The sequence below is a fragment of the Argentina anserina genome, chromosome 3 (assembly GCF_933775445.1).
Source record: "Argentina anserina chromosome 3, drPotAnse1.1, whole genome shotgun sequence".
Classification (NCBI taxonomy): Eukaryota; Viridiplantae; Streptophyta; class Magnoliopsida; order Rosales; family Rosaceae; genus Argentina; species Argentina anserina.
The window spans coordinates 33,493,156-33,518,410 of NC_065874.1; the positions used below are offsets into that span (position 1 = coordinate 33,493,156).

Sequence of the window (25,255 nt, forward strand, 5' to 3'; positions counted from 1 at the left end):
TCGTGTCTCTCTTGGCCCTTATCATGCAGTAAATGACTCAATTAGTACTACACGAAGGAGGAGAAGAACGATGAAGGCTATCAATTATGTGTGTGCGTGTAATATGTTCTCCAATAAATGAATCAAATCTTTTTTTTCGCGTGCGAATGTGAAATGTTTTTAGATTTGTTTTCATTATTTCCCAGTCTCTCGTGAGTCATGAAATAATCAAAAAACAAATAGAACCGTGCGCACAAAATGAGGCAATGTATACCACCATTGGGACGGAATACATTGATCGACGGTCATAAAACAAAAACTGCATGCCGTCTGTTTCAAAATACATTGATCGATTATTCTGAATGCAGAAAAGCTGCACTGTAGCTAATCAACCTTTTAACTATAAGAGAATATTAGAGAATGCCTCGATCGGTAATAATGTGTCTCTAACTCACGATATTACAGTTGGGGATATTCTCCTACAAATGGTTCAAAGATCTCCAAGTTATGTGAAATGCTCAAACGTCTTGATTGGGATGGAGGCCTGGAAGAAACTATATGACCTCCTGTGCGCTTAAAATGGAAATGATAAGTTTTCCATGGAAGCATTGGCTGGATTAGACAAATCTGTAAAATCATCTTTGTCAATATCTTTGTAAATATAACGTACAAGGTCAAGCCAATTGTTTGACTCGATCTGTTTAGAATGTTTTTAAGTTTTTGGCCATGCTAATAATCTTGTAAATATATAGGTAACACCGGCCTATGTAAAAGTTAATTATCTTGGTCTCGACTTTTTTGGTCAGATAGATGCATTCCTTGTTCGCCAAATCCAACCAGGTGCAATTTTCGAATAAGGAAGGTGTTTAGACTTTAGACTAATAGAGTGAATGAGTGATCGACCAAGAGCTAATACAAATGGAACTCAGACAAGAGACTAAGAGAGTGATCGACCTACAACTTTCGTACTATATATGTTGCTGACTTTGAGGATCCATTGAATTATTGTTCCTTAACAGTAAACCAAAGTTCAGGAATAAAAAGTCTTCTAACAACTGATAACACTGAATTGAGTGAATTCTATGTCGAACCGGTTACAGTTCAGGCCTTCATATATAAAGTAAATGGTTCAATCATGCTGCATCTAGTAATGAAACTACTAGCTCTATATGTTACTTAATCACAAATTCACAATGTTGACTGAGAAATTGTAATCGACCTCTTTCATATCATATATCTTTTTGAACTACGAATGTAAGTAAATGTAAAAATGTAAATGAATAAAATGATGTAGCATTGTTACAGAGAGATAGGCTATAACCTCATCACCAGAGGTAGTAGGCTGTTTCAGGAGATTATAGATAGGCTGCAAACGACGGGCCAATTGAATAAATCCCAAAATTGATCGAACGAACTCGCCTAATGGTGTTTTTGAAGAACTCTGTGGGCTGCTGACCCTTAAAGCCACATAATGTAGCATAGTATTTCAGCACAAGATACCCTAATTTATATCATTTAAACACAAAAATTTATGCTTTAGTTAACTGAATCTTCATCTTCTGCAGAACATATACCTCCGCTATATAATATATAAGGTGCAGATAGTCCAAAACCTGAAAATCCGTCTAAAATGCTTGTAATCTCCATGACCATCTTCACCTTTTGAGAAGAACATTACAGGTGTATATAGCAGTTGAGACTGTTCAGAAATATGACAAAACCAATGACTTAATCGAAGTTCACAATAATCTACGCTGACCGATTTCGGTTTCTAACAATAGTCTATATATATATACAGAACAACTACAGCAGTAGTGGTTCAAATGTTCAAAGCTATACCTACATAGCTGGCCACCGAAGTTTCTTTAAAATGCTTTTAAACTAGACATGAAAAGATTTGAAAGCTAAAAAAGAGAAAAGATTTGATTCTTGAGACAAAAGTAAAGAACTAAAGAGGAAAGAAAGAGGCTGGCGTTTGAGGTTTTCAGGCCTTGGTTTCTATTTGAAAGCTATGCAATCTTTGCTTGCGTTTTGAGATTTCATGGACATATATCATTAGTACCATGCGGTTGGTATGTCACCATTGCCACTAACCATATGATCATTCATAGGTTATCCACCAAAGATTGGTCACATACTGTGCTAGAGAGTGCTAGACACAATTGTCATAGGTTGCACGGAATCGGGTACGGGTACATGAAAGCGAAACATTTAGAAACGCGGAAACGTGTTTTTCAAAATTTTAAGGAAGCGGGTACGTTTTGGAAACGTCGAAAAAAATAATAATAAATATATAAAAATTATACAAAAAATATGTAACGACCCCAAAATTTCGAGCTTAAAAACTCAAAATTCTAAAGTCGTTAAACACCAAATAATCTCAAATAAATCGAAATCATTAAAGCGTAACAGCGGATCACATCTGAGTTTAAAATATGACTCAGTCAAGCCGATTATTACAAACCCAAATGATAATTCAACATATAACAAATGGAATTGTATAATCCTCACAACAACCTCACAAATAAAATCACACCAAATCACACACAGGATCCACGCTGGAACCTCACCACGACTGGATGCGATCGACTTCGAGTCTTCGGAGTCGTCACTCAATCACCACTACTCAGCACCTGCGGAAGTATCCCCTACACCATTGAAATTGGTGTACCGGGATTGCAACACAAACCTGGTAAGCTTTACAGCTCGTATGAGTAAAATATTAAAATAACTCTCGTCTCATAAAAGACACAACTCCACATCAACACAGTATAATGAAAATCATGAGAAAACGAGCAACCCATCTGGTTACTCTAATACTTTCACAAAATGGTAACTAATGAGCGCTGGTACACATCCGTTACCCCTCACTTAGTATACCGCTGATGTTGGGTAACCACCCGCCACCCAACATCCAAAACAAGCTGAGTACCCATGAGCAGATAACCACCCGTTACCTCCATGCAGTACTATGGCAGACAGACTAGAGCTCTAACTGTATCGTAACTTTCGCCCGGCCAAAGGCTAGGTTCCGACTTGCCTCACATGTACAATAATCTCACATCATATTGTACCACACATCACGTCCGAAGACAAAACACAATATTTCACATTTTCCGTGATAAAATCACGTACAATAATCACACATCATATTGTACGTTTTAAAACTTTCATGATATATCCACAATAAAAATCATAACAGTATATTATATAGCAAACTATATATATTCGTACTTATTTACCATTTATACAATATATACATAGTCCACTATATCCTATACATGTCATATTTCATAAACACCTGAAAATTACGTACGATAATCTCACATCATATCGTACTGTTTAAATCACACACATGCACAATTTTTCTGTCACCGAAATGACTATTTTTAATGAATTAATAACAGTACGTAATTTAATGAACTATATATATATATGTACTTATTACCATTATACTGTATATATGTAGTCCACAAAATTATATACATGTTGTAATTCATATGATAAACACACTTGTAAAAATGTTGAATCACCACGAGGGTAGATTCGTAATTCAGTGAGATTTTACTCACCTTAATGACTTGAGCGTAATTCCACAATTCGCGATGCTAATTCCTTTCCTCGATTTAACGATCACCTTAAAAGAATAAGAAAAGAATTTAGAATCGTTTCGTAAACCTTTAAATGCCAAAACAGTAATATACGGTTACTGTTCAGCAATTTTGGTTTATACGAAGTTACTGTTCACTGTTCACTATTCACGGGTACTGTACAATACTCAATTAATACGTATTTCTGTACGTATAAATAATATATACATATTTCTGTACGTATAAATAATATATACGTATTTCTGTACGTATAAATATTAATACGTATTTCTGTACGTATAAATATTAATTCGTATTTCTGTACGTATAAATATTAATACGTATTTCTGTACGTATAAATATTAATACGTATTTCTGTACGTATAATATTAATACGTATTTCTGTACGTATGAATATTAATACGTATTTCTGTACGTATAATATTAATACGTATTTCTGTACGTATAAATATTAATACGTATTTCTGTACGTATAAATATTAATACGTATTTCTGTACGTATACGTACGATTTAAATGTAAATACAACTCAGTAAATAAAATTTACTAAATTACCCTTTTACAAATTACTTTTTACATTTACTGAAAGTAATTTATAATTACATTTACCGTAGGTAAAACTTAATTACATTTACCATACGTAAATAAAATTTACATTTACCGTTACACAGTAAATTACCAAAATACCCTTTCAGTCAAAACTAATTACACCGCCTCACACGGCGGCGCGTGTGGCACACGCGCCACCTCCGGCCGGCCGCGCGTGGGGCACACGCGCCGAGGCTAACCACGGAGCGTGTGACGCCACCGCCGTGCCCAACCTCTCCCCCTCCTCCTCCTCTATCCTCCTACGGCCTCCGCCGACCCCTAGGCTATCCCTAGCCTCCTCACGCGCCGCCTCTAGGCGGCGGTATCTCCTCCTTCTTCTCCTCCGCTCCCCCTCTCCGATCTACTTCAAACTTCCCCAAAACAATCATAATTACCACAACAAGCAATCCCACAATCGATCTAACCACAACCCTTACCTAAATTCACGAATTGAAATCGTTGAAGTTCCTTGGTAGATTCGGACCGCCTGCGTTTGCGTCCGAGAGTCACGCCGAGCTTCGCTGCGTCGCCGTGATGCGTCGTGCTCGTGGGGTGGTCACGTCGTGGTGGTGAGGTCGTAGCTGCCGGCGGTGAGGAGCGATGCTCGGAGGAGATGGAAGAGACTCGGGGAAAAGAAGGGACCGAGAGAGAGAAAACTCGGGAAGAGATGAGAGGGAGAGGGTGGGTGAGAGTGTCCGATCGTGAAGGAGAGGAAGATGGGAGAGAGCTCGGGTTGTGAAGGAGAGGAAGATGGGTTTCGGGGGAGAGAGAGGGATCCGAGGGTGAGAGAGAGGAGAGTGCGGCGGGTTGAGAGAGAGAGAAGTGAATGAGGGTTTCTGAATAAGGAAACCCTAATCCTATAATTATCTATTTATACTAGTTTCCAAATCGGAAACTAACTTCCGACGTTAATAACTTTTACCTCCGACGTCCGATTCGAACGCGTCACATATCCACGAACTCGTATCGACGAGCTCTACAACTTCCGTGAAGAAAATTCTCCCAACCGAGCGACGAAATAAAAGTCGATAAATTCGTTCGGAAACGTAACGTTTTCTTATTAAACGTTATCGGAACGTTTCCGTTCCCGTTTCGTAACGTTTGCAAGTAAACATATTCGGTTTAAATCAAACTTCACAACCTAATAGAATTTAATTCAATCAAATATCGTTTAAAAACGAGGGTTATTACAAAATAAGTATAATAACAAATTTTTAGTTTAAGTAACTCAAAATCTCAAATAACTTGGTGTTCAACATTCGAAATAATACAAATATAATGAGAGATCTAGGTATCAACAAGAGAGAAGGAGGGTCGGCGACTCGGCGGGAGGTCAAAAATATGTCGAAATAAGCCATTTGACTCGACGAAGGTATGTCTAGCCTTTCATTTAAAAAAAAACCTTTATTTGTTTGGAAACTCGCGTTCCACCGCATTTCCAAAACACATTTTTCTGGAAACACGTTTCCGGGCGTTTCGTCGCGTTTGCAGAGTGATTCCGCTTCGGAAGCGGAAAACGCGGGTGAAGACACGTTTCCGTGCTTCCTAGATCAATATATCCAACATCTTATATATAGTAAGCTTAATAAATATCGAAAACACTATTCGACCTACACATGTAGGTATGTCGGTACAAATTTAGTTAGTAGATTGAATACGAAAGTGAAAATATGCAATCGAAATGAAGCCGAAGTAAACTTACAAAGAAAGATATGGTAATACTGTAATAGTGATGAACTTCTCATCTAATGGGAACGAGACTAATTCAACGACTAGTTAGTCTATTTTACTTGTACAAATTATATTGCTAATCAATGTCGGAAGACACAATACGTCATATGTCGTTCTCCGACTGAGAAAGTCAGCCGGCTACAAGCACTACAACCGGTAGCTTCATTGACTAATCTCATGTTTAGACTGTATAATTAACCAAAGAATAATCTCAACAATAATGTTATGATCAACCCACCACCACCACCACCACACCAACCTTCAACAAATCCCTCTCCCCCAAAAACTTCGTAAAACCGTTATTAACACCTCACAAGGGGGACAAAACAGGAAATTGGCGGTAAGAAAACCAACCAATCCCTACGCGCCACGTCGCCCGCAATTGGGAAATGTTCGTTATTAAATTGCAAAGAGAGGAGCGTCGCGCTGATTGAAATACAGAGCAACACGTCTCTCTCTCCTCTCGACGATCTAAAATCAGCTGCTGCTAGGGTTAGGGTTTTTGAATTTTTTTTCTTTCCCCAATTTTATTTCTTGCTAATTTGTTTAAATATCGTGTCTTTTGGTTCTGGGTTTTGTTGGGTTTGATTTGAATTGCTCGATTACTGAACAATTTTGATTGATTTGTGTTATGGTTGATTTTATTGAACAGAGGAGCCGCTCTTGTCCGATGCGACTCTGAACTTGGGGGATCGGTTTCAGAGGTTTAATTCCATTAATTTATATTTGCAGGGTAAGGTTCTGTGTTCATCTGTTTTTTCTTTTCTTTTTTGGATTACTTATACAGCTGATCAAAGTCTGCGTTCTTGTTGATTGGAGCTGGTTTGATGTAGTGAGTCTTGAAATTCATGATTCTGGGGTTAAATTTGAATTACCTGTTTTGCTTTTTTGGATTTTCGAGAACAATAGAAAGTCAATGTCAGTATACAGTAGTCTGAAATAACATAGTAATCATTAATTTACTAGATATTTCAAGTTATGTATTTGAATTTGTGCTCTGATAAGAGGTTTAGAATGAAGATTTACCGAATGTTTTTGTATATGGTTGCGTTTAATTGGTTGGTAGTTTTATTTGTAGCAAAAATATAGATTGGAACGCCTTAGATTTGAGAAAATCTTCTATCGCACCCTTAGTTTACAAATAGCATTGTTGTGTGCACATTTCATAATGAATTGCTTCAGATATCCATGTTTGAATTGAACACCTCTGAATGTTGGGTATGCAGACTAAGCTTATTGGGTTACTGTGCTAAATAAGGAGTCCAGTTTGATTTTTATCATGTTTGGTGTCACTGGATACAAGAGTAAATGATTTATGGAACACCTTGTTCTCAAAATATGGCATCCTTTGATGGTGTTGCGGTGGGTACTTAGACTGGACATATCTAGAACATCTTGCTTCTCAACCGTAAAGCAAGAAAATTGATATCTAAATCCGTGAAACACCAAACATAGGTCAATGTTAGTTTGATTTAAGGTGATTCGCATTAGTCCATAAGCTTAGTCTGTCATGCATCCTAAACTAGCACTGATAGACCTTTATGAACTTGAAGACCTTTGAACATTGTTGGTCATTGGTGATGGTCTTTTTATTATTTTCTGTGTGTGTATGTGCTTGTGTGTTTCTGAAACTAACCATAGTGGAATATTTGAACCCGTTTTAATGTTGGCATACAAGAAGTTAGCTATTTCTCTATGTGATGCAACTTTTCTTTTTGTTTGTGAAAGGTTTGTGCGAGAAATTTAACAACTATTCTTTTTACAGCTGACTTGAAACGATGGACCACGAGGAGACTGGATGTCAAGCTGCCCCTGAAGGTCCTATTTTGTGTGTAAACAATTGTGGGTTCTTTGGAAGTGCAGCTACTATGAATATGTGTTCCAAGTGCCATAAGGACCTGATGATGAAACAAGAGCAGGCTAAGCTTGCCGCATCTTCCATTGGAAGTTTTGTCAATGGAACATCAAGCAGCCACGGGAAGGAACCTGTCACTGCTAATCCAGTGGACTCAAAAACTATATTTATTCCAACCCTTAAGTTTAGGTCGGAAAACGACTCTCCTTCCCCCTTTTCTTTTGGGCCATCGGAGAGTGCTGTGGCAAAACCTAGCCCAGAGTCATTTACTTTTGGGTCAGGGCAAAGCAGTGAGCCGAAGCCAGAGGGTCCAAAGCGCTGCACTTCCTGCAACAAGCGGGTGGGTTTAACAGGATTCAATTGTCGCTGTGGTGACCTTTTCTGTGCAGTACATCGTTATTCAGACAAACATGACTGTCCCTATGATTATCGTACTGCTGGTCGTGATGCCATTGCTAAAGCCAATCCTGTTGTCAAAGCTGAGAAGCTTGACAAAATCTAAAGTTGGTCTAGTGGAAAGTTTCGTTCTGAGAAATGATGCTTGTTTTCATCCAGATGATGGCTTCAGAGTGCTGCGATACCTTATATTTGCCCTTATTAAGTTATACCTATTGGGAGGCATGGCGGTTTGGACTTGAAGAACTCTGTATTTGTTATGGTTGGGAGAAATTTATATGTTGTTCCAGTGTTGCAAGTTGTAGTCTGTGTTGGTTTGGTGGTCGTGGTTAAGGGGTCATAATGTATGTGTCTGTGTTCTGTTAATATGGCATTTCTCTCTTGTACTACTTTTCGGTTGAAATTCGGAGATGTGGACAACAATGTCTGGTATTGTATATTATCTGTTTCATGCATATTCCAGATCCTGAGCTTTCAGTTCGGTTGCCATTTATTTGGAGTGATTTAATTTTTTAATTTCAGCAACACCTTCGGTCTGTTCAGGCATCATCGAAGTTTAACCATGTCTTCTGCTATGGAATGATAGATTCTTTTCATTTCTGTGTTTGGCTCCTAGTCCCAAGTGGGTGATCCTGATCCCCAGTGTTGTGAAACTTGATGCTTTGATCAATATCCGTTCAGTGTTGTTTTGCAAGTTATTGAAGTTAATGAGCCAATGAGCCAATGAGGGAATCGTTGTAGCTTGTTCCCTCAAGTCGTTGCTAGTTAATGAAAAAATGTTCAGTGTGCAAGTAGCCAAGTACGCCCTTGGCTCAGTGTACAGGAGAACTTGGAATGTAGAGGACTACAAATCGGTACAGTCGGCCTTAGTGATTGCAAAGGACTACAAATCGGTATTTTAATCACTTGAGCGGGAAACAAACCAGAAAGCCAATGGGATGTCTACAAACTGAAATTGAATCCGATACACCAATCAGATCAGATTTAGTTGTATGAAAAATTAAAAGAGAAAATGCGGCAAAGGGCTAGAAGCAACACTTTGTGGTATCAAAATTTCAACCAAGTGATTCGAGGCTAATTATCCTCCACGGGTCTATATTCTTGCATTCATTAGATCATTTATAGTTTCTAATTTGAAAGAGCTCTACGATCTAGTACTATAAAGGTCATGTAAGATCAGGCAGAAATCCCCCTGGATTCTGCTTCAAGATACTTGCATATTCTCTCCATGACCTCCCTACCCTTGGCGCTGTTCTGCACAAACTTCTCAGCACATTTTTGCTCAACCTTCTCTGCCATTGATGCCAATGCTGATAATGGCTTGATTCGGATACTAGTCTCTTGTCGGCAGATTGTCCACTCAGCAGGATTTTCGGGATGAGGATCATATCTTATCTTCTCCTCCACCTCAATGAACTTTTCAAGACTGATATTGTGGGTGCTGAGTTGCATTGATCGTGCTTTTGCATCCACAACTGTTGATTCAACACAGTGACAGACATCCTGGCGAATAATTCTGCGAATAAACCATGGTCCTGGGGCATTGACAGTGATAGCACGCGTGGTGTAAAGCTTTCCAGAACTACGATCCAGCTTGTGGTTGAGAGTGTCCACTTCAAGGACATGAGACAATGTGCGTTTATTTTCAGGGTCAGCAAATTTTTTCCAAGAGGCTGAAGTTACCCGCTCCCATGGGTGCTTGTATGTGTACTCTTGAGCATATGCTTTGACCATGACTTTATACCTGTTGAGAGAATTTTACATCAGTTCACATAGAAAGAAAACCCAGGAAAAGAAAAACAACAAACCCGAAGCATAATTGATCATCTTCTATACCTTTATTGTTTACACCCAAAAGAAATTTCGTTATAAAGAACAAGTTTTTCCATGTCAACATGTCTCATACCTACAAGTTAGCACATCATATTGCACAAGAGTGCAGTATGTTTGAGTGTTTTTGCACAAATTCAGACTAGCTTAGGAGGAGAACTAATACCCAACATTGGTACACTAAACACAACCGAAACAGAGAACCTATCGCTGCATATGAATATCATAAAACCCCAGGCATCCATAAGACACCACCAATTGAAAGTAGGTTTTAACTGTGAAGATCATGTAGTCATTCAATTCTATCTTTTTACTGGGGGTGGGTGTTGGGATGTTGGCTCTCTCACTACTCCACTTATTGACCAAATTGCTTCGCAGCAACTGAATGGAGTACCCAAAACAATGATAGCAATTAGCTAAACAACCATAACTAAGTTAGTAGCCAGTAGGTAGTTCATGCTCGGTCCATGGTGACAAAGAATAATAGTATAATATCAGAAAACTCCTTCATACATATCCAAATGTTAAACCCTGAATGAAATTTACGCTCGGAGAATCTTAAATCACATCAACTAAACTAACAAAGGTAACCAACTGCTAGCTCATGCTCGATCAGTAACAGTAATAGAATAACAACAATCACTTCAGGAAACTTGAGAGATTCCACATCTAAGAAGTGAAAAAAGAAATAAAGCTTATAAGTGGGTGGATAATAACCAATTGTACCGAGAATTTTTGTGATTAAACCCAACACTTGTGAGGTGGCTAAGTTGGGACAATATCGGTACAGTTGGTCCATGAGCCACACTTGTCGCTGTTTAACATAATGAAAACCAGAAAACCGACAACTTCGATCCTTAGCATGCAAAAATGATCAAGTCTCTAGCTATATAGCAGTGTACATCTTATATGAATCTTTTAATTCAATTTATTTCCAGGAAGTTTACGTGTTATGCATCTTCATGCATCTATCACATACATATGATTATAAATTAAGTACTGATGACATTTTACTTGATATTTCTGTAATTTCAGAATGAAGTTTCACTCTAAATAAGAATATAAACTGATATATATATATATATATGAACTATACTACTAGCACTGTCATTTTACTAGAGGAGTAATAATTAGTTCATCTTGTAAAACAAGTCGAATTACATTAGCAGCTATGCAATTGGATCTTCTGCACGCAAAATTTGGGGTGCCACGTTCACCCACAATTGGATTCATGGTCAGTTTTTCACCGAAATTAACATCTAGTCATCAACGAAAGAACAGATATTAATTGTCGCAAAATTAAACGGATTCCTGCTTCTTAGAGCAGGAATTGATAATGATTAGCTCATGTTACTTAGAAAGCATATAAAAAATTGAAAATAAGGGATGCATGATAGTAAATTGCTCCTAATCCATACTTGATATTCCACGAGTCCCCATCACCAAATCACTTAGTTGCCTAGGCAATCTCCCTATGTCAGTCTTCAGTCATTCCACATAGAGAAAACACCAGGATTTGATCCCTGAACTGAGCCGCCAGACCAGCTGCCATACCCTCCAGCAGACGGCATGTCGTAATCAACTTTCACAAGGGCAGGTTCTTCTGCCGATCCGACCCCATTTGTTGTCGTCGAATTCGAAGCCATCCCAAGTCCATTATGCCCTAAGAACCCTCCAGCACTATTGTCCATGACAGTTGTAGATGCAGACCCCATGTCCATCAGGCCTTGAAGCAAAGCTGGGTGAGCACTCTGCAAGTAGGTGTTGTAATACTGATGAGGGCTTTGGCCTTGCTGGTGGATGTTATAACTATTACTAGATTGCTGTTGCAACTGAAGCTGGGTTTGGATGTAGTTTTGGTATGCAGAAGGGTCATGGTGGGCGTACTGAGACATGTCATGGTTTTGTAGAGAAAGTAGAGTCTGATCATATGCTGATTGTGGCTGCTGCTGCATTAAAGAGTAGCCCTGTAAATTGCGAGCAGCCGAGCTCGCTGATGAGCTCGTTCCGGCTGCATATTGGAAGGCGGAACCGAGAGCTAGCATTTCTTCACGTTTTCTAGAACATTCCAGGGCTTGAGCCTCTTTCAGCCTCTTCGCAGCACCGCCACCGATAGGGAGAGTGTTGCTCTCGAGAATGCTCTTCACGTCATATCGACTCATGTCAAAGTTGGTAACGGCGTTCAGGCCTCGGAATTTTATTGCTGCTATGTCATAAGCTTCAGCTGCCTCTTCCTCAGTACCTTTAGTAAATGCAGAATACATGAAGTCCATACAGAATCGAATAATACTAAATGTCTACACTGTAATGAAGGCCATGCATGCCGAATGATACATGAAGTCCTAATCAGATTCAAATTAATGAACTTTCGAGATCAACGTCATTATTCTCATTTTAACGTTTTTAATGTGCTATCTCAAGTGCTTAGGACTGATGTGCATGAATTACATTACGATGATTAATCAGTGTTGGGTTAGTACTTACTGAAAGTTCCCAGGTAAAGGTCTTTGTTTCCGGCAACTCTGCCTATCCTTGCCTGCCATCGGCCGTGCTGATGATGCCTGGGGGAAAAAAGATTTTGATGTTTACATTAAAACTGAAGCCTAAAATGAAAGAGACAGACAAGCAGACAGAAAAGGCCTAATTTATGATACCTTGTAACTCCACGATACATGGATGCTCCTCTAGAAAAGCCACTACTTTTCCTGGAATTAGACCCATAAAGTAAGAAGAAAGTTAAAAATATTGTTAGCTGCCAATAATGTTTACTTGATGGTTTTACATGATCCGATCCCCAGCATACCTTCTAATGGAGGCCACAAATTCCTGTCTTGTACAGTTCTTCATCTCCTCCACCTCCTTCTCATAGTTACTAATCTGCAACAAGTACAAGGCTAGATCAAACTCCATAATTTTTCATGTATTTGTTATATTTGTCACATTTTAATTTTGTTCAATGGCTTGCAACATATATGAACTCACTGGAAAATTCGTAGTGGTGGATGTTCCCCAGTACTTTAGTGCAGCCAAGTCATAAGCCCTAGCAGCTTTCTCTTCCTTGTCATAACCACCTTTATAAAGCAAAATATTGAAATACCGAAAAGAGGAAGAAGAATAGCATTAGAACCGAAAATCATATTCATATATAGGTACTAAACTAATTTACGAAAAAGAAAAAATGTAACTTGCAAGCTAGATAGTAATACTTACCCAAATAGACTGCAAGAAACCAGATACGGAATGAAGATGATGGCATTCCAATGAGGGTGAAACAAATGAATAGTCAGTGACATTCCGGTGGTATTAATGATAGTGGAAAGTAGTTACAGAAAAGAAACCCTAGCAAGCTCGTAGAAGTGGCATACCTTGCCGGCCCTTCCTTGATTGGCCCTCCCTTCTACAACTATTATCCCATAAATGAGCTTCATATCTTCCTGTCCATCGATGCCTGCAATATTCAAACCAATGCTCGTACATGAACTAAAAATGAAACTAATCAATCAAAAGAGAAAACTAAGCAAATTGAACACTAGCTCACCTTGTTACACCACGATAAATAGAGGTCCTTTGTCCGAATGTGTCCAGAGCCCTTCTTGGGGGAGCTTCAACAGTAGTTGTACTAGTATTGTCGGCACTGGTTTCACATGTCGAAGAACCTTTGCCGCTGCCCATGGAAAGAGTCAAAGATTGCAGGCTATTGGAGTTCTCCTGGTAATCGTAGTTGCTGGATGTGCCAACTACCGCGTTTTGCATTGGGACTATAGCATTATTCACATTTGTAAAAATATAATCGCTGACGGATTCATTAGCATTAATGTCATTGTAGGCCACAAGATCTGGCTGATTCTCAGATTTTCCCACACCAAGAAAATCTGCTACCTTCGGAACCTCGCTGCTCCCTTGGGTGTTAATCATATTCCAGTCTGTCAATTAACAAAGTATATAGATGTGAATCCGGAGTCTCCTACCATGCTAGAGACGAAAGTTCATTCTTCGCAATTGTTGTATGTTTGTAATTACTAATTACTCTTTCAATAACCTGGTCGATCATGAGTTTATGACCAATCTTAAGGTACGAGAATTGTTTAGCGCTGTTGTAAATACAAGATTAGATAAAGAAGAAGAGATGATAATCAAGAAAGACAATGAATAACTACTTACCTTGGTTTTGAAAAGGATTTTCCATTGTATCACTGACTAACCCTAGCGAGAATTGATGAGAGTGAGAAGGGTGAATTTGTGAAGGCAAGGAAGAATTAGTAGGAGAAAGAGGAAATGACAGCCAGTTGTTTGAATTCACGGAGCCCATATTCTTTCTATTTATCTCTTGAATATGCTGTAATGTTCTCCAAAGATCGAATCAAAGCCTCCTGCTCATATGCAGAAACTAGAAATTAGTACTCGAGGAAAAAACAAAAGTACAGCTTATAAGCCAAGATGAGTAGCAGTTGTGTTCAAGTACTTACACAGGTATCTGACGAATAGGGTTTGGAACAGCGAAAGCCAACTCTATCTCCTCTGTCTTTTCTCTCTAGAACTTCATTTCTGCTGAGAAGAGAATGTTGAGACTGAGAACATGTAAGAGAGAAAAGAGGGGAAGAAGAGGAGTAGCTAGTTGGGAAAGAGAAAATCTATAGAAAGATAAAGGAAACTTATATATAAATCTGAGAAGTAATAGGGTTTAGTATAAAAGCAGCTAGCTAACTTGGCTAAGTAGTCTTTAGTCCAACCCTATATATATGTGTGTGTCAAACATAGGCAGCATACAAATAAACTAATGAGCATGCTGTTGTAGGTCACCCCTTTCGCAGTGGTCATTTAACATTTTAGGATGGTCTGACTCTGACCCTCTTTACCACATTCCAACACTTCTGAATCAAGTATTACCACAAAGAATTTTATAAAAACAGAAAAAAATATAAGGACACGAGTGCCATACATAAACTAGTAGATGAGCTGCTCTCAGTGACTCAGTCTTTGTATAGATTGAGACAAACCTACAATTCCAATTGGAAAAGTCCAAGCTACCCAAACCTCTCTATCTAAGACTCTTCTCTCTCTACCCACTAGGGTTTATTGGAACTCTCTTCACCTCGTTAAGTGCAGCCAATGACTCCCGAAAGCCCAGCATTCCCACACTCTGCAAATCATCTCCACTCTTAAAATCGACACTTCATGTAAAGTTAAACAATACCAACCGACCTCTCTCATCCCTCTTCTCTCTAATATATATCTATCTAAAATGCAAGTAGCTAGGAACTGAGATTTGATCGATCAGATATTGATGAAGAGCAGATGATCAATCAAACCCATTAAATCAGCGAAGATCTCTCTGTCCCTCCTAAAATATGGTTACTCACTAATCACTATCACCAGAAAAGAAAAGAGAAAACCTCAATATAATTGTGGATCCCCGAGTCTCTGTGCATGTGTTAAAGATGTGACTGTACGGACATGCAATATTCAAGTGAAAAAATCCGACATATTAAATATTAAAAGGACTAGAGATGGAGCAAGAAAGAGTGAGGATTACTCGACTGTACAAAATACTTATATTTAAACACCCAATTATAGCACTCTGCCAGTGCCAGATGAATTGAAGATAGAATAATAGGCGGATTCAAAAGGGAAATTAAGAAAGATTGAAGGATTTAGTTTAGGGTTTCCCCAGAGAATTCTGTTGACCACCAGATTGATTTGCGTACCCGTCAAAAGGTGGAAACACGTTACAATAATAAATTAGATAAAATAATGTTCTGCTAATGTCTGGCCTGTGTTCAGGGTTAGAAGCTTGTATTGTGCCATCCAGTTAGCCGGTTAGGCTACCGGCTAAAAAATGTTCAAGATATTTTGAATAATAATTCACTACATAAGTATCAATTGATTAGTTAGCTAGTCTCTAGTAGCTTCCATGATGATCTTTTGTAGAGTATCACGCACTGCACTGCACTGCACATTAGTTCCGTCTGTTAATATATATCAACTCACTAAAACATTCTGGTACAAATGAACCGCATCCTGATAGATATATATAAGAGCCAGCATATCTTTGTGATGGTTAATTATCAAAGGTACTGCACATACAAATTGATAGTACTAGTTTTCCTATCGTAAGATATATATTTTTTTAGGTGCAGATGTTTTGTACCGTGCTGATTCGGCGTTTCTGATGACGTCAGTCCGCAACGGAGGGGCGGATCACGATAGCCGCACTTCTCACCTCACCGCGGTCCCATCTGTGCCGGTCGGAGTTCAATCGGCGACGCACGATGGCCGAAATCTATAAAATTCAAAGTTTATGGACATATTTCAGCGATTTCGGCTGCCATGGGTCGCCAATTGAGCTCCGACCGGCACTGATAAGACCGTCAGGAGGTGGGGAGTGCGGCTGTTGTGTTCCGCCCCCTCCGTTGTGGCTTTCCGTCGCCGAAAACACTGAATATGCACGTGACAGACGTCCACACTGAAAGCGGCATATATATATATACACACTAGCTTCAAATAAATGTCAATGAAGTCCAATAATTCTAATTAGATGAAATATAAACAAATTGCACTTGACAGAGTAGCTAGATAGGTTACCACTCAGCAGGAAACCTTTGGTGTATTCTTGCAACTGACCGAAACACATCAGAATCATTAGGTGCCTAGTTAGTAGTAATTTGTACAGATGATTTGTCAACAATAAAGATGTGAGATTAATTTTACTTCCAAATTCGATCTTCATTGTTACTTAGTTTTGATGCTTGATCCCAATAAGAATCCACGATTATACTTGAATAAAAGGTTTAATTTATATACATTTACGATTAATTAAAGTAGCATCATGAACTTTCCAAAAGAAAACTAAGAGACAAAACATGCATGCATATCCTCATTTGTAAGCTTACCTGATTAATTTGTAAAAGAAAACAGTGTATTATAATTCTGATTATATTTACGTGTTTCAATTTAATTAAAAGGGAAGCACCTGATCATTTCATATATCTCCAATTCAGTAGTATGCATGCATATAAACATATATCCTATATAACGATACGTGAACATGAATTTAGCAACTCATCCTCAGGCGACACAATTAATTAACAAATGTTATTATCTTATATATTTACAACTTAAACAAGGAGAGAGATCAGGAGAGAGAGAGAGAGTGTGTGTGTGTGTGTGGAGCAAATCTGACTCCAAGAATTTATACCTTTTTCCAAACTTTGGATTATGAAGATTTTAATATGACTGGAGAGCCGTGGGTTAATTTTCTAATCTGCTGAAGAAAATTGATCTTCTTTTTCCAGCTGATCAAACAGTTCAGAGAGTTCTCAGAGTTCAGACTAGCTACTCATTTCCTGGTATATATCAAAAGTAAGAATCTTTCACTTATCTCCGAAATCATTTGAAAACAAAAGCAAAGGGTTACATATTTGTTAATTAGTATGCAAAAAAAACAAAAGTTATGAAAATCACCTGCCATTGTTGATGACACAGTTCCCGCCATATTCTCCAACATAAAAATATATGGCTATTTGACTGAAATGCACCACAATAAGGGAGCACCAACCAACGTCTATCGCTTTCTTAAACTCTTCTTCATCTTATAAAAAGGAAAATCCAAAATATGACAAAACCCTATAACTAAAACCTGCCAAAGCCAACTTTGATTAGCCGTAGCTTCTTGTTCATAATACGAAGGTTGATGAAGCCGAATCAAAATCCGAAGAGGAACATATATAAAACTTATTGCACTAGACTGTAAATCCCAGAACGATGTTGTATCTTGGAGCCTCACGATCGATCTCTCGCTCTCTCCCTCTTGATATATTTGATTTGGTGATTTTGATCTTCTTGAGAAATGTAGAGAGGAGAGCGAGAGAGAGAGAGACACACACACACACACTGTGTGTCCGGTGTGGAGATGACTCGATCACTCTCTTCATTGCGTTTTAAGTTCAGCGACCAAATAGAATGAAACGAACGTGCCACGGGGCAGCTGTGTTTGTGGGTTTAGGGTTTCAACTTTGAAAGTTGGAGCCAGGCTAGAGAGAGAGAGAGAGAACCAATTATACCGTTTGCATTCTTTGCACAAAGAACTACAAAAAACAACAGAAAGGAACTTTGACCACACTCTACAGAGTATGACCCCTTTAAATTTTAATCTCATTTCTTCTGAGAAGTACTAAACTACCCTCTAAATGATTATAATGCAAGATTTAATCCATAGTTTTTCCAGCCAATAATCAATGTCATTTATTTCCAGCTGAAGAAGCTGAGGATAGTAGTTGAAGTTTGAAATTACAGGTTTACATGTGAAAATTTGATTTTCATATTTCGTTAATTAATGATTAGTTTACAAGGTTCATGAACATGAACGATGCATATATTCTAATTAATTACCTTCGGTGACTTTCATTTCTGGATTCCACATTTTAAAATTCTCAGTTTCAGCTGAAATCAGGCTTCGGATGCAATCTGGGAGAAGGAACTAGTTGAAGTAATTTACCTTCATTCATATAACCTGGAGAGCTACAAGCGTATCGTACACATTTAAGTTGCTTGTTGCACGTGAAAACTCATGATAATGACTCTAAGATTCTACCACGATATATGAGGATTATGAGCTAACAATTAAAGTTATCATTAGGAATTGTCTTACAGAATTAAGAGTGTGAAGTGGAGATCGTAAATTGTTTGACTCTTAGAATGTGATTTTATTGATTTGAATTTGAAAAGAATTTCTACTGTAAATTATTTGACTTTGGTTAATTAAGCAAAATTTTCTAAATTGTATAGAGTTTAGGGAAGATGATTCTATACACCTTTCGTTTTTTCGGTGTTTGCACATTGTGTATGTAGCACGTGGTTCCCACTATTGGATTATTGGAGAGTTTTCTTCTTATATCCTTCATATTTCTCTGCTTTGCTTACTTTTCATGTCGACCCCGCCAATCTCTCTCTCTCTCTCTCTCTCTCTCTCTCTCTCTCTCTCTCTCTCTCTCTCTCTAATTGTATAGAACTACAGATTATATCAGCTCTATGTTTTTGACACAATAACTGTAATGACCCGATTTTTTCGGGATCGATTTATTTGAATTGGTAGAAATTTATAAACTTTGTACGATTAATAAACCGCAATGTTTCGCCTCATGATATTAAAAATCAAAAACGGAACCATTATCGGAAATTCTAATTAGGAAAACGTTACGTTTCCGCGACGCGAGAATCGACTTTTACTCCGTCACTCGTTTGCAAAAACTTCCTTCACGAAAGTTGTAGAGCTCGTCGATACGAGTTCGTGGACATGTCACGCGTGATAATTGGACGTCGTATGTCAAAGTTATTAACGAAAGAAGTTAGTTTCCGATTTTGGAAGTGGGTATAAAAAGAAGATTTTGAGAATCAGGGTTTCCATTTTCGGAAACCCTTCTCTCACACCCGCCTCCCTCCTTTCTCTCTCATCCCTCTCTCTCTCCACGATCGCTCTCTCTCCCCGACCCTCACACCCCTCGCCGACGATCTCCCGATCCAAGCCACTGTGGCTCTCACCGCCAACCTCTAGAGCATCGCACGACCCTCCGCATCAAACCCCGAGATCGACACACCTCCCCTCGCCACCATGAGCTCTCGCACGACAACCCGAGGCCCACGATTCCTCCGCCGCCCGAACTGCTACTCCGGTGACGCGAGCACTCGGCGATCGCTCCACTCCACCGCTCCTCATCCGTGGCGCCACCGGTGAAGTGATCAGAGCTCGAAATCAAGTCGCCGACTCACCCTCTGCTCAAATCCACAGCCGCATGGTTCTAGCACCTCCGGCGACACTCCGGTGGATCCAAGGCACGAATTAGGTAAGGGTGTGACTGAATTGACTGTTGTGATGCTTGTTTGTGAAATTTTGGTTGAATTGGATCGATTTGGTGGAGGATCGGAGGAGGAGGGGTGATGAGGATACCGCCAGCTTAGGCGGCGCGTGAGGTAGCGTGAGGAGGGCAGGGAGGCGGCCTGAGGCCATAGGAGGAAGATGGGAAGGAAATGAGAGGTTTAGGGTGGCGGTGGGCAAGCCACACGCTACTACTGTGGGGAGGCACGTGAGCGCCACGCGCGGTCACCGGAGGAGGCGCGTGAACCCCACGCGCCGCCACGTGCGGCAGCACGTAACCAGTGATTTTCAAACAGTAATTTTGTAAATTTATTTTTTACGTACGGTGAATGTAAAAAATAATTTACGTACAGTAAATGTAAATTTATTTTACGTACGGTGAATGTAAAATTATTTTACGTACAGTAATTGTAAAATTATTTTACGTACAGTAATTGTAAAAATAATTTCTTATGGGTAAATCGGTATTTATTATTTACTGAGACAGTATTTACAATAGAATAGTACATGGATGTACATGAATACGTAAATAGTATGTACACGTACAGAAATATGTAAATAGTATATACTCGTACATGAATATGTAATTAATATGTATTTGTACAATAATATGTGAACAGTAATTTCGTAAAAACCAGAAAATTGTTGAACAGTAATACATTATTACTGTTTCGACATTTAAGGTTTTACGTAATGCTTCTAAATTCACTTCTTATCTATTCTAGGTGATCGACACAACAAGTAAAGGATTCGAGGTTCGGAATCGTGGAAATTACGCTAAAAAATATAAGGTGAGTAAAATCTCATAGTGACGAATCTACCCTTGCCCCAATACGCTAAATTTTAAAAGAATGAACTATGATATGTATATGATATGGTGGACTGTGTATGTGTATAATTGGTAAAATAGGTACATATATATGGTTTGCTATATTATATACTGTCATAATTCTGTTTGCGAATGAGTTAATTATAGCGTTGATATTTATTTATTTGAGCATGTCAATTTGATTTGTACAATATCATGTGATGATTGTTTGTACGTAGTTTTAACTTGAGTTATGTTAAAACGTTTTTGTGGTCTGTGGACCTGTCTTCGGAAGTGTTGGCATGTCGGAAGCTAGCCCTGGCCGGGCGATAGTTACGATTCAGTTAGAGCTCTAGTCTGTCTGCCAGGTACTAACATGAGGGGTAACAGAGGTGTACCAGCGCTTATGAGTACCTATATTTTAGATATTGGGTAGCAATTGGTTGCCCGATGTCGATTTATGAGTACCTTTATGGATTTTCGTATATATTTTTATGCGAGTTATATTGTTGTTTTACTCATACGAGCTGTAAAGCTTACCGGGTTTGTGTTTACAATCCCGGTGCACCTATTCGATGGTGTAGGGGATAATTCTGTAGGTGTGGATTATCGGAATCGACGGACAACCCTGTAGACATTGAAGTTGTTTTATTTTATCTTGTGATGAAAATTGAGAGGATTTTTACATTTCTATTTAATATAATGCATGAATTATAAATTTGGTTTGTAATAATCAATTTAACTGAGTTGTACTATGAACTCAGTAATGATCCGCTGTGACATTAAAATGATTTCGATTTATTGAGATTGTTTTAGAGTTTTCATGGCTTCAAATTTAAATTTTTATCATTCGAAATTCGGGATCGTGACAACAGCTAAGTTGTCATGCTGATTATAAGCCACCCAAAAACTAAAGAACCAGACTCAAAACCACCATCACAACTAAGGCCGACGGTTACTTTAAATAGCCAAAGTCAAAACCTCAAAACTAAACCCTAATTCGAAAACAAAACACTGGTACGTACAACTCGGAGAGTTGATCATTTCCTGCGACGTCGAGGTAGTCAGAACGTAAGGGGTTTCACGGTCATAGTACATTGGCCGGATGCGTGAGATCCGATCCGAGCTCATAAAACAATTCCCCTTCATACATTAGGCTTAGTACTTCCTCATTGGTAGGTAATCATGGCCGGTATTGGGGATTCGGGTCATCCCCAGCTTAAGGTCATAGCTCATACTCTGGTGGGGTGTTCTTAGTGCCGTCTTTGGAGACAACTGTTGTTGCCGGTTGAAGAGCGTTGGTTGAATCAGTTAAGTATGATTATGTGTATTTATGTGTGAAACTACCTACTCCCAAGTATAGGAGGTCAAGTTTTAGTAACAGAAAGTGTAGAGTATCGTACCCAAGGGATTGAGGGAAACTCAACTCTAACTAGATTTTCGCAAGAAAAACTAGAAAAACATGCATTCTAAATTTTTATAAGTTCACAACCTTAGCCCTTTGGAAGCTAAGAATCATGGAGATAGTATTAACAAGTGGCAGTGAATCGACTTGGTTGATTTTAGAATTAAGCTAAGCAAACTAATTCTTGCACTAAAACAACAAAGAAAGGTAAATGTAGAGATAGAATCAAAAGAGGAGTAGAGACTTAGGCATTGCACCTAGCCTTACTCATGTACAAATGTAACTCAAGATTAATGCATAACATGTTTGACAAACTTCCCCCTAGTGCTTTGGTGAAGCTACCAAGAAACCAACTAATCATGCAATTTAACAAAGTCTTTTGGAGCCAAATTAAATCACAAAACCTTAGTCCCAATTATATTACCTTATAATAAAAGTGGGCTATGTACCACAAGCATAACACCCCCTTAGAGTAATTACACTCATGGCACAAGCATTAAGTTCATGGTAAGAAATTCAAGTAACTTAATATTTCCCATAAGAAACACTAAGCCACCACCTAAAGGGTACCCATGCTCACGGATTCAAGAAGTTGTCAAGTTCAAGTTCCGATTCATTAATTACCTAAACATGTTTCTAGGTGACAAAACTAGTAACACATTTAGTAAACATTTTAAGTGTAGAAGCCCATAGATTCAACATGCATCAACATCAATTAAAAGTAAAATGAATTCATTAGCACATGAGTTTGGCTAGGGCTAGCCTAGCCTCAAATCCAACTACTCACAACCCATTAAATACAACAACCCTTGAAAATGAAATACATCAAAAGAGAAGTAGAGTAAAGAGAGAAGAGATTACCAAGGGTTTGGTATAAATGATACCAAACCGTACCTCTAAAAGTTTATTACCCACAAAGATGTAATAAGAAAGAAAATGCTTCTAAGTATGGTATTAATGGGTTCTAACAAAAGAAGAACTCCATGAACACCATACTTTATCCACACAATCTAGAAACAAAGAACAAGGGTTGAGAAAGAGTATGAGTAGAGGATAAGAGAGTGAAGTGACCCAAATCTATGAAACAAGTTTGTGATTGATCAAGGGTGTAAAGGATCTTTAGTTTTTGGTGAAAACTCAAGACACTTTACACTTTTCTTTGCACAACTTGATATCTATGACTTAGGCCTAAGAAAACTATGTTAAAACTATGGAAAATGTGAAATTTTGATGGAGTTTTAGTGTGGTGAAGGAGAATGCACGAATTTGTGAAGAATGAGGGTATTTAAAGGTCTTAAGGTCACAAATGAATGGTGAAGATGTAAGGGGATACATGGTTAGATATGGTGGACAAATGTGGAAGCACAAATTGTGGATCTTGTTCTTGAAAATGGTCCCCTTCATTTGTCTTCTTCTATTTTAAATTTAAATCCTCAATTCATGGAGCACAAATTGTGGATCTTGTTCTTGAAATTGTCTCCTTCATTTGTCTTCTTCTATTTTGAATTTAAATTGTAAATTAAAATTTACAATTCATAATTCACCAATATGCTTCATTGACTTATTGACTTTAACCACCACCATTTCCGGCAATCACCTTCTTATCGCCGGAGTTTAACCGGCATTTTCCGGCGTTGACTTTTCTTTTCTTATGAAATCTCAACATTTGCTCTTTTTGGCTTGAAACTTTCACCTGAATCCATAATATGCGCTAAATCAACTCTTCTTGACGTGTTTCCGATCATTTGCACATTTTCCTAACATGAGTATGAAACGTAAAAAGAAATAAATAAATATACAAAAATATAAAGTAAAAGAATAAGAATAAGTCAAACATTACTAGGTTAATATTAACCTAACAAAGAGACATAAAATGTTTTAAAAGGGTAAAAATGGAAAACTAACATACAACATTAATTAAATATAAAATTAGGAGCCACGTGTCAAACAAAAAATCAACATTGGACCGGTGCGCATACGCTAGAGCACCAAATACACTCCCTAGTGTTTAGACCAATTTTTATTTAACAATATCGTTCAACTTCAACCTACATTGGTTGTAATCATTACGATTCTAATGATCTCCGATCCTGATGCATCTAATATGCGTACATTTCTTGGAGTTCGTTTGGACCAGTTCTCTTCTTATTGTGACAATCAAGGTAAGAGATTGGAGATTCATGATCCGGAGATTTTGAGTTTAAGCTTAAGTATGGTCTATGGCAATAGATACTTAAACAAAAAGTAATTTTAAACTATTAACTATTAAACCATTGATCTGTTCATAGTCGCCAATAGTGTTTTCTGATAAGAATTACCCTAAGAATTAAGCTTTCATAGTTGGATTTTAAAAAAAAACAGGTGAGACCGTAAGGTGTTTCAAACTTTTCTAGATCAAAACCTCATGTCCAGCATGCATGCAATTAAAACGTCTAATTGATATAATTTGTGCGACACGCATAAAGAGCGGCTGTCAATTATAATACATACTACAATAGATGAGTCCGATTAATTTGGTTCATTCCCATGTTCTAAGAAAATTTGTGACTTTACAAAGCAGGTGCGGTCGGGCATTACAATATTACATATCCCCTACATTCATAGGGCAATATAGAAGAGTTTGGCTATATAAACGAGCATTGGAAAACCCAATTGGGATCCATCAATCCATTCCTTGGATTAATCTTGAACATGGCACTGATCGATGATGAAATCCATGCTCGATTTTGTGAGAAATGGTAAAGACAATAGAGAGGAGTTGTGGGTTGTGCCTGGTGGCTATAGGGGGACTTGGTCGTGAAGATGGACAAGCAAATGACTGAAATGAGGTCAATTTAGGGATAAAGGCTCACGAGAATCCATGGACAGAAGATTGTGAGGTTCCAGAAAATCTTGGGGAGGGAACGCCGGGAAAGGGCTCGTGTCGCCTCGAGATGAACCACTTGAGAAGAAGCAAAGTATATATTTTGGGAAGCCCTTGTTTTCTTGTAAGAAAACCTACTTAGTATGCTAGGGCATGGAGTAGGGTTAGGGTTGTTTGCAACAACTACTGGATAAATATAAAATAACATTGCAAGGGTGCACATAGGACGCTGAGAATAGCCTGAGATTGTACATCCCGCGTCATGGTTAGTGTTACAACCTTAGTGTCTGATAGGATGACCCATGCCTCAGCAAGGTTC

General features: G+C 38.4%; 2 protein-coding genes across 2 annotated transcripts; one reads left to right on the forward strand and one right to left on the reverse strand.

Moving 5' to 3' along the window:
• The first annotated feature begins 6,316 nt into the window (after positions 1-6,316).
• Positions 6,317-8,650, forward strand: LOC126789447 (zinc finger A20 and AN1 domain-containing stress-associated protein 8-like). The gene is made up of 3 exons (XM_050515602.1): positions 6,317-6,400; positions 6,561-6,641; positions 7,674-8,650. The coding sequence occupies exon 3, from the start codon at positions 7,687-7,689 to the stop codon at positions 8,263-8,265; it is 579 nt and encodes a 192-aa protein (XP_050371559.1). The 5' UTR covers positions 6,317-6,400; positions 6,561-6,641; positions 7,674-7,686; the 3' UTR covers positions 8,266-8,650.
• Positions 8,651-11,351: 2,701 nt separating this feature from the next.
• Positions 11,352-14,580, reverse strand: LOC126789452 (AP2-like ethylene-responsive transcription factor PLT2). Its single transcript, XM_050515608.1, has 10 exons — positions 14,456-14,580; positions 14,151-14,359; positions 13,528-13,912; positions 13,355-13,437; positions 13,200-13,208; positions 12,972-13,060; positions 12,793-12,866; positions 12,644-12,694; positions 12,474-12,550; positions 11,352-12,231 (listed from the first exon to the last, which is right to left on the reverse strand). The coding sequence occupies exons 2-10, from the start codon at positions 14,296-14,298 to the stop codon at positions 11,474-11,476; spliced, it is 1,674 nt and encodes a 557-aa protein (XP_050371565.1). The 5' UTR covers positions 14,299-14,359; positions 14,456-14,580; the 3' UTR covers positions 11,352-11,473.
• Positions 14,581-25,255: the final 10,675 nt, after the last annotated feature.

Bases quoted from the DNA above. Each gene is read 5' to 3' on its own strand.
- LOC126789452 (XM_050515608.1), bottom strand. From the start codon at position 14,298: ATGGGCTCCGTGAATTCAAACAACTGGCTGTCATTTCCTCTTTCTCCT. The intron at 13,913-14,150 runs GTAAGTAGTTAT...GTTAATTGACAG, and splicing joins AAATCCTTTTCAAAACCAAG to ACTGGAATATGATTAACACC. The intron at 12,551-12,643 runs GTATCATAAATT...TTTTTCCCCCAG, and splicing joins ATGTATCGTGGAGTTACAAG to GCATCATCAGCACGGCCGAT.
- LOC126789447 (XM_050515602.1), top strand. From the start codon at position 7,687: ATGGACCACGAGGAGACTGGATGTCAAGCTGCCCCTGAAGGTCCTATT.